The 14081-nt window shown below is 53.6% G+C and overlaps 6 protein-coding genes across 6 annotated transcripts; 3 read left to right on the top strand and 3 right to left on the bottom strand.

Annotated features, from left to right (window-relative positions):
• Positions 1-281: 281 nt before the first annotated feature.
• Z517_02984 (uncharacterized protein) lies at positions 282-3413 on the bottom strand (the record flags this gene model as incomplete). The annotated part of the gene is made up of 4 exons (XM_013432092.1): positions 282-1507; positions 1672-2105; positions 2232-3221; positions 3283-3413. The coding sequence occupies 4 exons, from the start codon at positions 3411-3413 to the stop codon at positions 282-284; spliced, it is 2781 nt and encodes a 926-aa protein (XP_013287546.1).
• Positions 3414-5084: 1671 nt separating this feature from the next.
• Positions 5085-5738, top strand: Z517_02983 (uncharacterized protein; the record flags this gene model as incomplete). The annotated part of the gene is made up of 1 exon (XM_013432091.1): positions 5085-5738. One exon carries the CDS (start codon positions 5085-5087, stop codon positions 5736-5738), a length of 654 nt encoding a protein of 217 aa, XP_013287545.1.
• A 1033-nt stretch (positions 5739-6771) lies between these two features.
• Positions 6772-8534, bottom strand: Z517_02982 (uncharacterized protein; the record flags this gene model as incomplete). The annotated part of the gene is made up of 3 exons (XM_013432090.1): positions 6772-7608; positions 7734-8136; positions 8293-8534. 3 exons carry the CDS (start codon positions 8532-8534, stop codon positions 6772-6774), a joined length of 1482 nt encoding a protein of 493 aa, XP_013287544.1.
• A 1445-nt stretch (positions 8535-9979) lies between these two features.
• Z517_02981 (uncharacterized protein) lies at positions 9980-10460 on the top strand (the record flags this gene model as incomplete). The annotated part of the gene is made up of 2 exons (XM_013432089.1): positions 9980-10012; positions 10062-10460. The coding sequence occupies 2 exons, from the start codon at positions 9980-9982 to the stop codon at positions 10458-10460; spliced, it is 432 nt and encodes a 143-aa protein (XP_013287543.1).
• Positions 10461-10515: 55 nt separating this feature from the next.
• Positions 10516-11360, bottom strand: Z517_02980 (uncharacterized protein; the record flags this gene model as incomplete). Its single annotated transcript, XM_013432088.1, has 2 exons — positions 10516-10793; positions 10844-11360. The coding sequence occupies 2 exons, from the start codon at positions 11358-11360 to the stop codon at positions 10516-10518; spliced, it is 795 nt and encodes a 264-aa protein (XP_013287542.1).
• A 1365-nt stretch (positions 11361-12725) lies between these two features.
• Z517_02979 (uncharacterized protein) lies at positions 12726-13547 on the top strand (the record flags this gene model as incomplete). Its single annotated transcript, XM_013432087.1, has 3 exons — positions 12726-12884; positions 12961-13219; positions 13285-13547. The coding sequence occupies 3 exons, from the start codon at positions 12726-12728 to the stop codon at positions 13545-13547; spliced, it is 681 nt and encodes a 226-aa protein (XP_013287541.1).
• Positions 13548-14081: the final 534 nt, after the last annotated feature.

The raw sequence follows: 14081 nt of genomic DNA, 5'->3' as shown, positions 1-14081 counted from the left end.
GGACGAGAAGAATTCCCTGGGGGCCTCCGTTTCACGCATCACACATCACACATCAAACTCGACTCGACTCGAGTAGTTCAGACTGGTCATGCATCGCAAGGCAACGCAAGGCAAATAACGCAAGGAAAGGAGCGACACGAGGCAAAAACAATAGAGAGAGGCGCTTTCTCGAGCCCTTCAAAACATATATATCTCTCTCCTCATTCCCTTGGTCATGCATGAATCATCCATTCACTCACTCACTCGTCAACTCTCACACTCCCTTACCCATTCGTATTCCCTTATCCCCCGTTCTGATTCCCAAGCCCAAGACCAAGACACGCACTCTCGGCCCCAACATACGTCCACCGAAGCGCCTCCTCTTTCAGAGGTTCCGCGCCTGCACTGGAAACCTCGACAACAACCTCCTCACCCGGCACGAGGTCGAAGCCATTGTCGCTAAAGGTTGGGCCGTCGCGGGATTCGCGGAACACGAAGCCGTGGACGGGGCGGGAGGCCGTGATGGTGATGGTCGCGGTGGCGATTGTCTTGGTCGTGCTGGTGCTGGTGCTGCATGAGGATGGATTGGTGGTGATGCTGACAACGACGTCTCGCGGCGTGGTTGTGAAATCGAGGTATTTGATCGGGTGGGACCAGGCGGTGTCGGTGCTCACGACGCGGTTGTCCACGAGGAGCGACGCGTGGATGATGTACGGGTGCCATGTATTCGTGTCGAAGGGCGGGGAGGACGAAGCTTCGGTGGTTGTTGTTAACCGGGTAGAATCACCAGGACCAGCAGTATCACTGGACAAGTTTCTCCCCTGAAGGATATCGGTCGTGCTATTCGCCTTGACCACAACGCCGCGCTTCACGATCGGTTCGACCACGTCCCGCCCCGTCCTGATGGAAATGGCCCGCACGACCACGTCCGCGGTGACATCCTCGCTGCGCGAACTGCACACCCACACGTCACATGTCCCGTCCGTGGCTGCGCGCGTCGGATCCACATGTCCCGACGTCCACTCGTGGAACGGCCTGCTCACGCCCACGGCCAGCGGCGTCAGGGAGCGCTTGATGGCGTAGAAGGCGGGCTTTTTCACGCGAAAGTAGTCGACCACCGCCCACGACATGGTCGGCCAGGTATCGTTGAACTGCCACACGAGGACGCCGCCGCACTTTCTCAGTTTCTCTGCATTCGAGGACGACGAGACCCCCCACTCGCGACGCCAGGAGCGGTACGCGAACCCCACGGCGTCCGACTGCATGACCTGCGTCAGGTGTGTGAACGCCCCCAAGTCATAGTTGATCCGGAAGTTCTCTGCCACATACGTCAGGAGGCGGCGTTCGTGGTCGATCGCCCGGTTGTGGTAGTCCATGGTCATGCTGCCGGGGTACTGTTGCTGGGGATGCGTGGCGATGGCCGAGACGATGGTCGACATGTGCGGGTAGGCTTCCATGCCGAATTCGCTCACGAAGCGCCCGCCCATGCTGGGGAGTTCTTGATATCGGCGCATGGAGCCATGCCAGACTAAACAAAGATCAGATGACGATGGATGGAATGGCAATGAGCGTTTTTTAATCTTTTTGGATGAAGGGGCAAAAAGAATACAAGATGGAGTTATTGCGTCCCGACGAGTCGGTAGAATTAGAGGCCTGCCTTCTTGGATGGGAGATAAAAAAGGATCGACTGACCATTCCACTGATGAATGTCTCCCACGGTCGGGTCCCACGTCTTCTTCCCGTCGCCCCACGGACTGCTCGGGTGATACACCGCGCCTGGACTCTCCTCCTGCACGATCTTTGGCAGGAGATACTCGTAGATGTACCGCGCGGGGAAACTGGTCTTGAGCCATGACTGCGGGTCCTTGTCGCCGTCATAGTCGTATTCCAGGTTGTGCTTCTCCTGGACCTGGTAGTCTTCGTTATTCCCGGCCCAGATGGCCAGCGACGGGTGCGAGCGGAGCCGTCGGACGTTGAAGCGCGCTTCCTCTTCGACTTGGGCGAGGAAGGACGGGTAGGTCGGGTAGCTGGCGCAGGCGAAGCAAAAGTCTTGCCAGACGAGAATGCCCAGCGTGTCGCAGGCCTCGTAGAACGAGTCGTCTTCGTAGATTCCGCCGCCCCAGATCCTGGGACGTGTTCATTAGGTTAGAAGTAACTCGGGCAAATGCAGTATGAGCAGATCAAGGCAAGTCACAGAGAGAAACAAATGGTTGGGCATCGGAAACCAGAACTGGGTCAGCCATCGAATATACCTGGTCATGATCTGGTTACCCTCGATCATCAGCTCCATCCACTTCTTATACCCGTCCGCACCGATTCTCGGGAGGAAGCAATCCGTTGGAATCCAGCAGGACCCGCCCGCGAAGACGTCGACGTTATTGATGCGGAAATAGAACGACTTGCCAAACTCGTCCGGTTCCTGGATGAGTTGACAGCGTCGAAAGCCGATCGATCTGGATTTGGAGACAAGACCGCCCTCCTGTGTGGATATCATCGCTCGGAGCTCGTAGAGCCACTGTTTTCCATAACCACGAGGGTACCAGAGAGCCGGGTCTTCGAGACGAAACTCTGCCGTGGCAATGCCATCCTTGTCAACGTGCGTGTCTACCTCATACACGGCCTTGTTGTCGCGATATACCGACAGCTTGACGACGCTGTCTTCTCCCATGTTCCCTTTGCCGCTACCTACACTGGCGAACAACTTCCCCTTCACCACCTTCAGATCCTCACTCACCTCTCCCTGAAACCAGACGTCGTCGATTCTAACAAGATATGTTTCCAGAGAAACGCGCTTCCACGGCCCGGAAGTGATCAGGATAGGACCCCAGTCCCATCCCCAATGACACTGTGCTTTGCGCACAGGGAGCCTGCTCGACTCTGTCTGATGAGCGATGAAATCGTGTTCATGTGCGTGCTGTTTGACGAGCTCGCGGCCACGGAGGAGAGCCGATTCAAAGACAATTTCCAAGACATTTGGGTCAGTGGGATCGTCTTCGGAAGAAGGCTGTAAGAGAAAAGGTGTCACGTCGACGCGGTATCCGATGAACATGTTGTCGGCCTCGAGGATTTTGTGGCCATTGAGAGATACCGTGGCAAAGGTGTCGAGGCCTGCGAACACCAAGTCCGTCCTTGCATCGGGCTGTCTATCTGTCGGGGTGCTAAAACTTGTCTTGTAGGTCCAGGACTTCTCTGCGACCCATCGTACAGCCAGTTCATTCATGTCGATAAAGGGGTCCGGAATCCTAGGGGAGAGTTGTGAGTTTGAGAAATATTGGCTTCGTGCCCGATGATCTTCAGACGTACTTCCCATTTTCTTGGAGAACGAGATGCGTTGTGGTTGGAACCTTCGATACCGGGAGCCATGCGTTCTCAGAGGTATCATCAGACTGTCTGCACTGCCAACCCGAGTGCAGTTCGGTGATGACGGTGGCCATTGTATTTTAGGGACAACAAAGTGTCGCGTCGTGCAGAGAGACCGAACTTGGCGCTGTCAGGAGGCGACGTTTTCTATCCAAAGTACCTACCCAGACCTATCCTCAGTCTGCCCTGGAAGGCTCCGAGGACAGCAATGAAGTCTGCGAAATCTCCATTTGCTGAGCTGGGACTCGTGCAATGGCCATCGCACACGTTGCGCCCAACAGACAAAGCCTATGTGGTCCATGCGGGGATCCTTCATCTTTGCCGATCCTGCCGCAATGTTTCCCTCGAATCCTACCTTGCGGGCAACAGCTCGTGTCCAATGTAACGGGATCCTGTCGACATGGCCGGAGACCTATGGTTGGTTGGTGGCTTATGAGCGTGGTCCTGAGCCTCGCTGCTTCAACCTGAGATGCTCCTACACGTGACTGAGCGCACCCGCCTATAATTGCCAATTCATCGTCCTCTGCCCTAGCCTACAGTACCCATAACTTGGCACCCAATTTAAGTTGACGTAATAATGGTCACAAAAGTTCCCTTTTCTCTAAATTGGTTAGTTAGAGCCTTTCCATTACTGACAGTCTTGCGAATGTTTGACCCGTTCAACGGGGGGAGCGGGGAAGGGGATTCAGCTGCCCTTCTTCCACACCGCTAAACCGTACCAGACACACATGGTGCAAATCTTGAAGCGACCTCTTGCATTTTTCGAAAATGATATTATTATAGCCCACACGGCGGATCACTCTCGCGCAGAGTATCCCCCCCCTTGATGTCTAGCGCTATCCCACAATGCGCGTCTAGCCAACGGGATGTGTGCATGGCGATGCTGAAAAGTTCGAACGAGGCCTGGAGCCCGGCGGCGGCCTTTATCCCCAACCGTGTGGCTCAGCTGAGGTGCTGCAAAGCGCCTTTTTCCTTGCCTGTTTAGGGTTGTCGTGGCGCGTCGGGGAAATGTATCGCAGCCTCGCCCACGGACGTTGAGGTGGACCTACACCGTCCTGCTTCAACATAATGCCAGGTGGGCTATGCACGGGTCCATCTCCTCTCAATGCAGACCCACAGACACCTCATTGGGAAGAATAGCTGGACACAAACACCATATCTATTGCAATTGGGCTCCAAACTTGTCCTTTGCGCAGCCGTGCTCCACCACCACTCTTGTCTCACCCTTTCCTATTCTGGCTCCTCTACCTGGACATCGTCACCTAGCCTGGAAAACGACAGCAGGGACTACAGCGAGGTGGGACGCTAAGTCTAGAGGAGGCAGGATGAGGCAGATTGTCTTCCAGGACTGCTGCGTCCGACAGTCAGCAAATCAGAATTGGCGCTCTGGTGACAGGATCTTTGAGTTTTTGCCCAAATTCAGTCGAATGCGCAAAATTGGCAGGGCTCGATCAGATGCCAGATACCGCACACGTAATGCTCGGGCACTGATACGATGCGAAGCTGGGCGTTTTGGTGCATTGGCTGACTGTCGTGTTATAGTGGCTGGCTGATTGAGATGCACTGCTGTGGCCTGGAACGTGGAGATTTGTCAAACACGGTACATTTATCGCCCGTGGTTCCCTCATAGTCTTGTTGAACTTGGTCGTCAAAGCTCGACTTCTGCTCTTCTTCTTCTTCTTCCCTCTGAAGCGATTCATTGAAAGCTTCTTCACTGTTTATTGACCATCCCCCCTCGTTTCATGATGGCACAGCAGACCATATACACAAACGCCTTTTTCCTCCGGGAGTGGAAAGTCTCGGGACTCTGGAACTCAATTCTGAGGGAAGCCATGGAAGCCAACAAGACACACAATCCTAACAATGGACCTTGGCAAATTTCTCCAGAAGCCTATCCGAATGATTTCGACACTCAGTCGAACCGCTCTGACCTCCTGGTGTCGCGGCTGCGCCAAAATGGGAACCAATGCGACACGGTAGATCATCCGTTGATCTACTTCGAGGCAAAACGAGGTTCGCCCAACAACTACACGTCGAACGCGCGGTGGAGGGCGGTGCGAATGCAGATTGAAGCATGGTGCGATCTCGCAGACGGTGTCGAGAAGGGTCGTCCCTGCTGGGCCATCGGAGCCATTGGCAAGGAAGTCAAATTCTGGATTTTCACCGGCTCCATTTTGTACAACGGTTCGAATAGCAAGATGGTCCCCGTCTGGTGCGACAACAATCAGGTGGTTGTCGGTTGGTCGCAGCCTCATTGGCAGAATGGAGACAATGCGGACGACAGGGCGCCCTACGAATATCACGAAGGGTCGGTGCCCATCATCATCGACCACATGCTCAGTCACCCCTGGGCAGAGAACCTCCAGCACCCTTCGGGTCAAGGCCAGGATGCGTGGTGATCATGTCAACTAGTTGTATATGGTCTACGTTGTCGTACATCCTTCAAATAGGGGGGGGGGGGGGGGGGGGGGGGGGGGGGGGGGATAAGGAACCACTCTCATTTCATGGCCGGCTGAGTAGTGAACTTGTAGGGACCAAGCTCCGACAGCCTCAGCAAAATACTGCGGGACAATTCTGCTGGAGTTACCGTCACCCATACTGCCACCGTGTCTACCCTCGATGGAATGGAGTCTTTGTTGTGTTTGCTGTTCTGTCAAGATTGTTGGGCGGCTTCGAGCCCTTGGAGGTCTGGCCCTCTATCTTTGGTCAGCCATGAGCGTGAAATGAAGCGCAGAACAGCCTCATCATACTACTTTGTTCCAGCCAGCCAGCCGGACAGCCACCACATAGGTTGCTCTCCGCCAATCACCATGCCCGTCCTGGGGCTCTCCAGCCAGCCACCAGACGGAAGCTTAAGCACTTGAGTTGTCGCGTCTCCATGGAATAACCAATCAAAGATACAGCTCCTCGTGCTAGTGACCGGGGGAAAGCGGGGAGAATGTGTGGCATCCGCACAGGCTCTAGAAAGGGCGAAACCTTGAAACGGCTGCGTCGTTTGAAAAAGGGAGCTAAATTATGGACGTTGGAAGGTAGCACAGAAAAGGCTCAAGTTGGGAGGTCCCTCAGCACGTAATTACACGAGAAGAAACAACGTTGGGATAGTGCACTGTTGCCCACTTGTAGGCATGCTTTAACAAATAGAAAGTGTGTAAAGAGCTGACGATGCAGCTGCCGTCTGTCCCCACGGCCGCGACGACAACAATGCCTAAAATCTTCAGGTCGGAGCCCGTGTCTTCGGCGTGCGAATCAGGTCGGCATCATACGTAGGCCCTGGCGTGGCATTGAACAGGGGGCATGGCGGTTGCCTTGGCGCCATAGTCCACAGAGGTATGAGACTTGTGCAGTTACGGCACGGGTAACGGTACCTGATGGAAATGTACGTCAGAAAATGTAGCACGACTTTGACAGGCTCCATCCAGGGCGCGGGTTGACTTACGGGCTGCGATTTGTGGTGCCGGGCGCAATGTCAAGCTGAGCGGAATTGAAATGCGCTTCAAGCTGCAGTGACGCACCAACCTCCCTGTTCTCGATCGCGAAGCCACGAATCCGTGCCATCTCGATACCTGGAAAATAGTTGGGCAGCACCACCCCGAAAGGATATGTCTCGGCGCACCTTCCAAAGGGGGTCCAACGCAACTCTGATGGGCCATAGAATCTTCGATCGTTGAAGAAGGCAGTCAGCCTGGTGACTGCAGCAGTGCCGAAAGCTGTCCAAATGGTAGCCATTTGAGTCTGAATCAAAGGTTGTACTGACGCAGGCACTATGGTGATCTCCGGGAGGACCAAACTTGGCCGAGTTGGAGGGATCCCAGGTGGAAACATGTGTGGTACCAGGAAATGGTGTAAGAAGTCCTGCAGGCTCTGCAAGAATGCCGGCGATGCTGGGTTGAAAGTTGATGACCACCTCTGTTGAACCAAATTCGAAGCTAGTGTCAACAGGGTTGACCGGGTAGGCGTCGCGCTCAAAACATTTCCAGCACGAAGGGGCACGCACACCCCACTTCCTTGAGCTGCGTAGGCCGCGACAAAGGCACCCGAGATCGTCGTAAACATCAGGTTCGACGTGTCGGCCGGGATTAGCGCGGTGCGGTGTCGAAGTCCTCGTCCGACAAAGTCTTTGTACAATTCCTCTGCCAGTGCAGGCAATGCGATAGGCTCCACGGGAAGATGATCAGGCAAGGGCGGATGATTGTTGGCCAGAGCTGCTTCCAGCAACTGTAGCCGCCGCCACCCATCAATCATTGGCTCACGGGCCGCACGAGACACCATCTGTTGTTCCCGCCACGTTATTAGCGTTCCTTGAACTGAAACGCAGACGAAAGGTCTTGACAGAACGCTCTTTCCGGGACAAAGGGGCAACAAGAACGACAAGAATTAGGCGAGAACAGACTCACTCCACTACCGACGCTCGAGCTGAGGGCCCAGGTACTGCCGAGCATGTAAGAAGGGTGCGGCGCAGATGCAGCATCATACATGATACAACTCATGAAGGGCACATCTGAAATCTGATGTACCGGCCCGGTCCCTCCAGTTGGCGAAGGCGATACATATGCCAGGTACAAAAACCTGCTGAAGAAGACAAGCAATGGTAGGAAATAAGTGTCCCACTGGGGGTTTGCAATAGTGGGCTGCACGACGCTGAAGACGTAGGCCAGTGCTGACGGCCCGTCAATGATCTGGAGGGCGAGGTCCTGAGGACCAAGGTGGACCGTCCTCGGCTGTGCTGTACGAGAGCCGTCCGGATTAGGGGTATCAAGGACACGGACTGGTTCTGCGCGGCCTTCGGGGGTACCGTGCCTGCTCGACGTTAGTCTCTTGATCAGAGCAGAGAAGCCAGGCAGGCATCTCAAAATATAGCAGAGCCCTTGTGGGAGCCGTTTGCTAGAGTCCACTGAAATGACCAGAGGATATGCTGCATAATTGAGACGTTCGCGTGGCGTTGGCAAGACCTACCCAGTTGGAAAGAATGCGTCCAAGAGGTCGCGAACAGCTTGTTGTCGATTCTCAGGTACACCGCAGGCATCTGCGCCTGGGAGCCCAGTCCGGCGCACGATGTCCAGCCATTGGTAGAATCCTAGAACATCTTGCTCTAGATTTAGAGTCCCGTCTGCGTTTCGAGAGGGCCGCAATATGGTTGACCGTAAGAGTCCTGCTCCCGCAAATGCTGTGAAATTGTCCCAGTCGATGCTGGCCATGTTTGACAGAGTTCCTGCTGGATGTCAGTTGGATCGGCCGTCTTACCCAGAGGTGGATGTCTCTTGTGCGCGAGGCCTAAAGCTTCGATCTTGCTCCAGCAGTGCAGCAGGTAACAATGTTTTAAAAGTTTGATGCTCAATTTTAGGAAGCATCTTTCATGCGAAGATGTTAGTCCTCCGTCGAGGCAGATAAGGCTTGGAGGAGTGTCTTCATAGCAAGGTGCCTTCCAACAGCCAAAGTCCCTGGGGAATGGCAGTTGGTCAAGTGAGTGTACCCACTTTCGTTCGAGTGGCTATCTGTGATAGCGCAAGCCTCGGACTGTCTGTCCATGGCACAGTGAGTATAGAAGTTCAGCTTACAGTCACTTGCTGAGCAAGTGATACAAGGGGAAGGCCCAGTTCACCATTAGCAGCCAGTGTGAAGTGAGTGGGGCGCCCATGTACGGTAACGGTCACCGGCATCATTATCATTCATGTAGTCTTCAGCTCCAGCCACGGCGAGTACGGATAGAGTTCATCAGTATATGGCTAGCTGAGCCTTTATGAGGGCTCACATGTCTCATCCTTCTGGGATCACTTGCCTGCAGCGGAAGAATACGAGATGTATCTTAGCTACGAGCGGTAAAGGCCTTGGCTCCGTACTCCGGGAAATACCCTCGAAAGAATCCGCAATGTAGAAGAGCTCGGCTGATTTGTGTAACAATCTCACAAGGCATGCATGGTATGAGGGCCTACAGATGCTGAACGTGTCACACGCAGGAGGTGCTTTTTAGGTAGCTGTCTTGGCAAAGTTTGCGGGGAAACCCCCTTGTGCAGATGCTTAGACACCCGCTAGGTGCCTCGCTAGCACGGGTGCTAAGGCGGATGATGTTTTCTCTGCCAAACCTGCTGCAAGTTGAAACGCCACCAATTGACCTTTGGTGACCTAGACCGTGTTTTCTAATTCTGCAGCAACAACCGGAACCACATCTTTTGCTTACAGTGATATTAGCCGATCTAAGACGCAAACCAACCAACCTGGCATCTGATGCATACACCCATGTCATCTGCTGGCAGGTACAGCCAGCCTCAAGATCTCGGTCAAGCCACCCAAACAAGAGGCAAGCTGAGCGTGTTGTGAAATTCCCGCATGTGATTCATCGCTAAAGGGGCACCATCACCAGACGAGTTGCAGTGAACTTTTGCTGACCCCGCTGCGCATCGTCCACCATCTTTCGCGGTCACCGGTAAGGGACTGGTCTCCTGGTACGGCGGTAATCGTTTTTGCTTCAAAAGGTGCCATCATCAGAGTCGTCTGGAAACTGTCAAGCAAGCTTGCAGAGGATCACTTGTGACGGTGGAATCGCGTTGAAGACCTATCTGAAGATGGCTGTACGTATCATGTGATTTGTCCATTCCACGCGTCGTTCACAAAGCTGCAGGAAAGTTCTCCCCCTCCAGGCGCCATGTCAAACCCTCCGGCCCTTTCTGATCTCAGCGTGAGTTGCTGCCCATCCGACACTGGCTACCTCAAATTGATGATTTCAGGAGCAAAGCGTCCAAGCAGCAAGAGACCAGAACAAGGCGCCTCGGCCTCTGCCAGGCAAACCAGTATTTGTCGACCTAGGTCAAAACTACCCCGCCGGCTATACCTGGAGCAATGATCCGAAGGATATGAGCCTCGACACTTATTTCGACCCTGGCAAAGCGAACCTGGCAGATGAATTTGCCATCGATGGTTTGAGACCAATCTTGAAAGATACAAACAGCGAGCTGTATCTCCTCACGGCGAACAATGCCAAGTTCTACTTGTGGGCTGCGGACGACGGACGCTTGTTCGTGTTCAAGGATGATTTGAAACTGACTCTGGATACGGCCATCGATGAGGTCCTCAGTGGAATTAAATGGAGTAACTTGTTGCAGCAGTTTAATAAGAACTATGATTGAAGGTGGCTGCTGCCCACCCCGGCTATCACTGTGAGACTCGCACCTTTTCTTCCACTCAGCCTAGGTCTGGACCAGGCTTCTGAATTGTGAGATTGTTGTTGTCATCGTGAACAACCACGACAGCATCGACTCCCAGTTTAGCAAAATCGATCTCGAGCGCGGCCGCAGCTTTCTGGGCATCGGTGAGAACAGCCTTGGGCAGAAGATCAGCAACAAGGATCTTGAATTTTGCCTGTGGGGTGATTTGGTATGTCTGAACCGGCGCCGGCACGAATATGGCAAATGGGCCGACGTCTTTGTTCATGGATGATCCGAATCCAACGAAGTAATGCACTATGAAGATGTCAGATAACATGGGGTCATGAGAGTGTCAGGCTGCTCACTGCTCTTAGCGTCTTGGCTGGTAAAGTCATTGCCTGTCTGGACTGCAAAAGCCCCAGCCTTGCCTCCTGTCAACGACGGGGTTTTGAATGTTGGCGTTTCATTGTTGGTGACTTGGACAACACATTTCGTTCCAGGACTATCCGTCCCATCGGGAAGGGTCTTGCCTAGTGTAATTGAACACCTGTCAACGACCTCGACGATCGACACCACATCCGGCGGATTGGGGCTGTTCTCGCTGAACAGGGTCGAATTGTCGCCACCGGATAGAACAAGCCTCCCGCATGTCGCTTGAAGCTGTTTCCTGATTTCAAAGACCCCCAGGCCACTGTGTGCAGAGACGTTGTCGGCCACTGCAATCACATTGTTGTACACCTTGTCAGGCTTGGTCGAGCTGTCAATCAGTGGCGCCTCGGAAAAGATTGCGTAATTTTGACTCTGGCTGGACTGATTGTTGATGGTGATGATCCATGTTGGCGGTAGAACAGCGGTAAAGTCGTCTGGGATATCTCGCGTCATGTTTTCCGCCTTTTGAAAGACCCGCGTTTGATCCTGCACGACGAATATGGCAAGAGTTGAGCAGTGATCAATGCGGCATCAGAAGGGCAGGTCGAGTGTCTCCCCCTTTTGTTTCCTGGGACGACTCGAGGTCCAGACCGGCAAAGATCGCAAGAGACGGTCAATCAGATCAAGAAGGCGCAGTCGACGCCTAAAATCTCATGCGAAGGTGGTCTAGACTTGGCAACCCGATTTCGCATAAGTTGTAGCTGGAGCACAAAGCGAGCTGAAACCCCTTCGTGATTGTACCTCTCTACAACGACAGCGGAGCTGTGTGGAAGCATGCCCGGTTCAGCGAGGCACATGACAGGAGTGTACTCAAGTCGATCATCATACCTTGTAGCCCATTTCGTTGAGAACATGGCGGATGGCGCAAGCTGAGATATGTGAGTGTCAGAGGTCTAGGCTCTAAAAGACGGGCGAGAGGCTCATATCCTGTTGATCCCGGAGCTGCAAATAGCATGATCCAGTTCGAAAGCCAGTGCGCCACTTCGCAGCATGGTCATGTCCCCCCGCATACAGGCGAAACGGGGTCCAGTTCAGCTGCACAAATAGGGTGGAGCTTGTTGGCGACGGGGGGAATGTTTCTGTCTCATGCTAGATCAGATGTAATTCTCATTGGACAACGCATACCGGTTGTTGCCTGTCCGCGACGTCGGTTCCACCTCGAGAGCATACTTGCAATGGCTGGCTGGCTGTGGTAGGATGTGGAAGAGATTGCAAATGGTTATTGACTTCGAGCTCATGGCTGGCAGACCTATGATCAGCGGAACTGGCCTCAAATGGAAGCAAGCATTTGCCGGAGGTCTCATCTGAGGCTGACCACGGCCATTGACAAGGCGCAGGAGCATCCAGCATGAGAACATGTCATGCCCGTCCTCTCTTTTTCTTGGTTGGTCATGTTCATGTCAACTCACCGTCTCCCGTTGTGGATCGAACACAGTGCTGGCCATGTTGGATGTGGCCTGGCCAAAGGTGCATTCAGCTACGCCATCGACACCACACAATGTGTGCATGGAGTGCTCGATGCTCAACTTTTCAGCTCGCCATGGAACAACCTCACTTCCAAAAGCCATTGCCTGTTAGGGCCCTGCAGCGAGAAAACGAGAAACGTGTACAGAGATGTTGGGATCCAGACCTGATTCAGTGCCAAAACCGGGTAGCCCGCGTGCCGATTGTTTCAACAGCGTTCAGCGCTTCAAGGGTATATAAATATGGCTGCCTTCCCTGTGTTGACACTTTTCTGCTCCGTCAACAACAGCAATCACTACTTCCACTTGACTGAAACATTATCAGCACCTGCGACTTGGCCCTCGATCCGACAAGATGGTTAATCAATTCACAATCCACGTGGTGAACAACTCTGGCAGCCAGCAGACCTATGCCTTCTTCACCGAGATACCCAAAGTCACGGGCAAAGTCCAAAATAAGATTTGGCAAAATGTCTTCGTCAACAAAGGGGCAGCCGACAGCCAGACGGTCTCTGTCAGCATATTCGAGCGCAAGTCTCTTTCCTTTCCTTTTCAGTGTCGCCGTCACTCTCCTGTACATGAACTGACAGCGATGCACAGAATACTTTGCCATGTGTGGTTCAGCTCAGGGTACACCTGCCGATGGAGTCACCGTTTCCGTAGCAGGCATGGCCCCGGTCACGCTAGGCATCCAGAACGCAGACGGAACGCAGGTTCCGGGGACGACATTGCCCTTCACTGTTGTCGACCAGGTTCCTCAATTCGGCCCGAAGGCGGCTGACAGTTCATTCGTCAATGCCTTCGAGATCGACACTGACGGAAGCTTTACTACCAAAGATGCGCAAAACAGTAAGCCGAACTCGACAGCATATTCCTTCCACCCTCAAGCTAATTTCTTTCCTTCTCGTGGTTAGACCATTACGTGGTTGGCTTGGGCGGCTCCGCCGGCGGGGGAAAGACTGGACCGACAGTGACCTTCGTTCCAGAGCCCCATGTTCAATATCAAATCCAGCCAACCAACACCTATTGGGTCACATTCGGTGACTACACGCCAGGCAACATCATCGATGTCGCCAAGATCGGCATGAAGGTCTCCGTTGACTTCACGAAACTCCCGAACGACGTGACCATCAAGCACGACGAGCATGGCAACCTTACCGTTCAGAAGAGTTCTTGAGACCTCGTTCCCTAGACGTCCATGGGGCTCCTCACCGGAGATGGGGGAGGAGGCTCTTTCAGAGCCTGGCAGACCAGCACATGTGAGCAGAGTCGGGCTAAGTAGTGTTTAGTCGTATTGAATGATCCCAGGTGTTTTCTCTTCCACAATATCTTGAATTTTTTGCTACGAGCAGGGTTTCTCAGAAGCCAAATGCTTCCCATACCTGACAAGACGATCTACATCTGTCTGGGGTGAGCGACATAAATTGTTGCGACTCCTGATTTGAGAACGTAAAGCTACTCGGTGTTGCAAGTGAAGGAGTTCCCGCTCGCCGCCACCCCTTGGTTGTGGACATGGAATATCAATCTCATGAACCTGCATCTAATCTGTAGGTAGGCATTCATAGGAAAGAACCGTCGCACGAGTTGTATCTCTTGAGTCGCAAAACGAAACCAGCGCAAGGGTGAGGAGATGCAAGAAGAAACCCTAGCAAGTGCCCAGCCAGACAAGGCGAAAAGAATTATGGAGAAACATTAAACCGAACGACGAAGG

This window comes from Fonsecaea pedrosoi (genome assembly GCF_000835455.1).
Source record: "Fonsecaea pedrosoi CBS 271.37 unplaced genomic scaffold supercont1.2, whole genome shotgun sequence".
In the NCBI taxonomy this organism is placed as follows: Eukaryota; Fungi; Ascomycota; class Eurotiomycetes; order Chaetothyriales; family Herpotrichiellaceae; genus Fonsecaea; species Fonsecaea pedrosoi.
The sequence above is the reverse complement of the archived record's forward strand: the minus strand, read 5'-3'. Positions and strand labels throughout refer to the sequence as shown.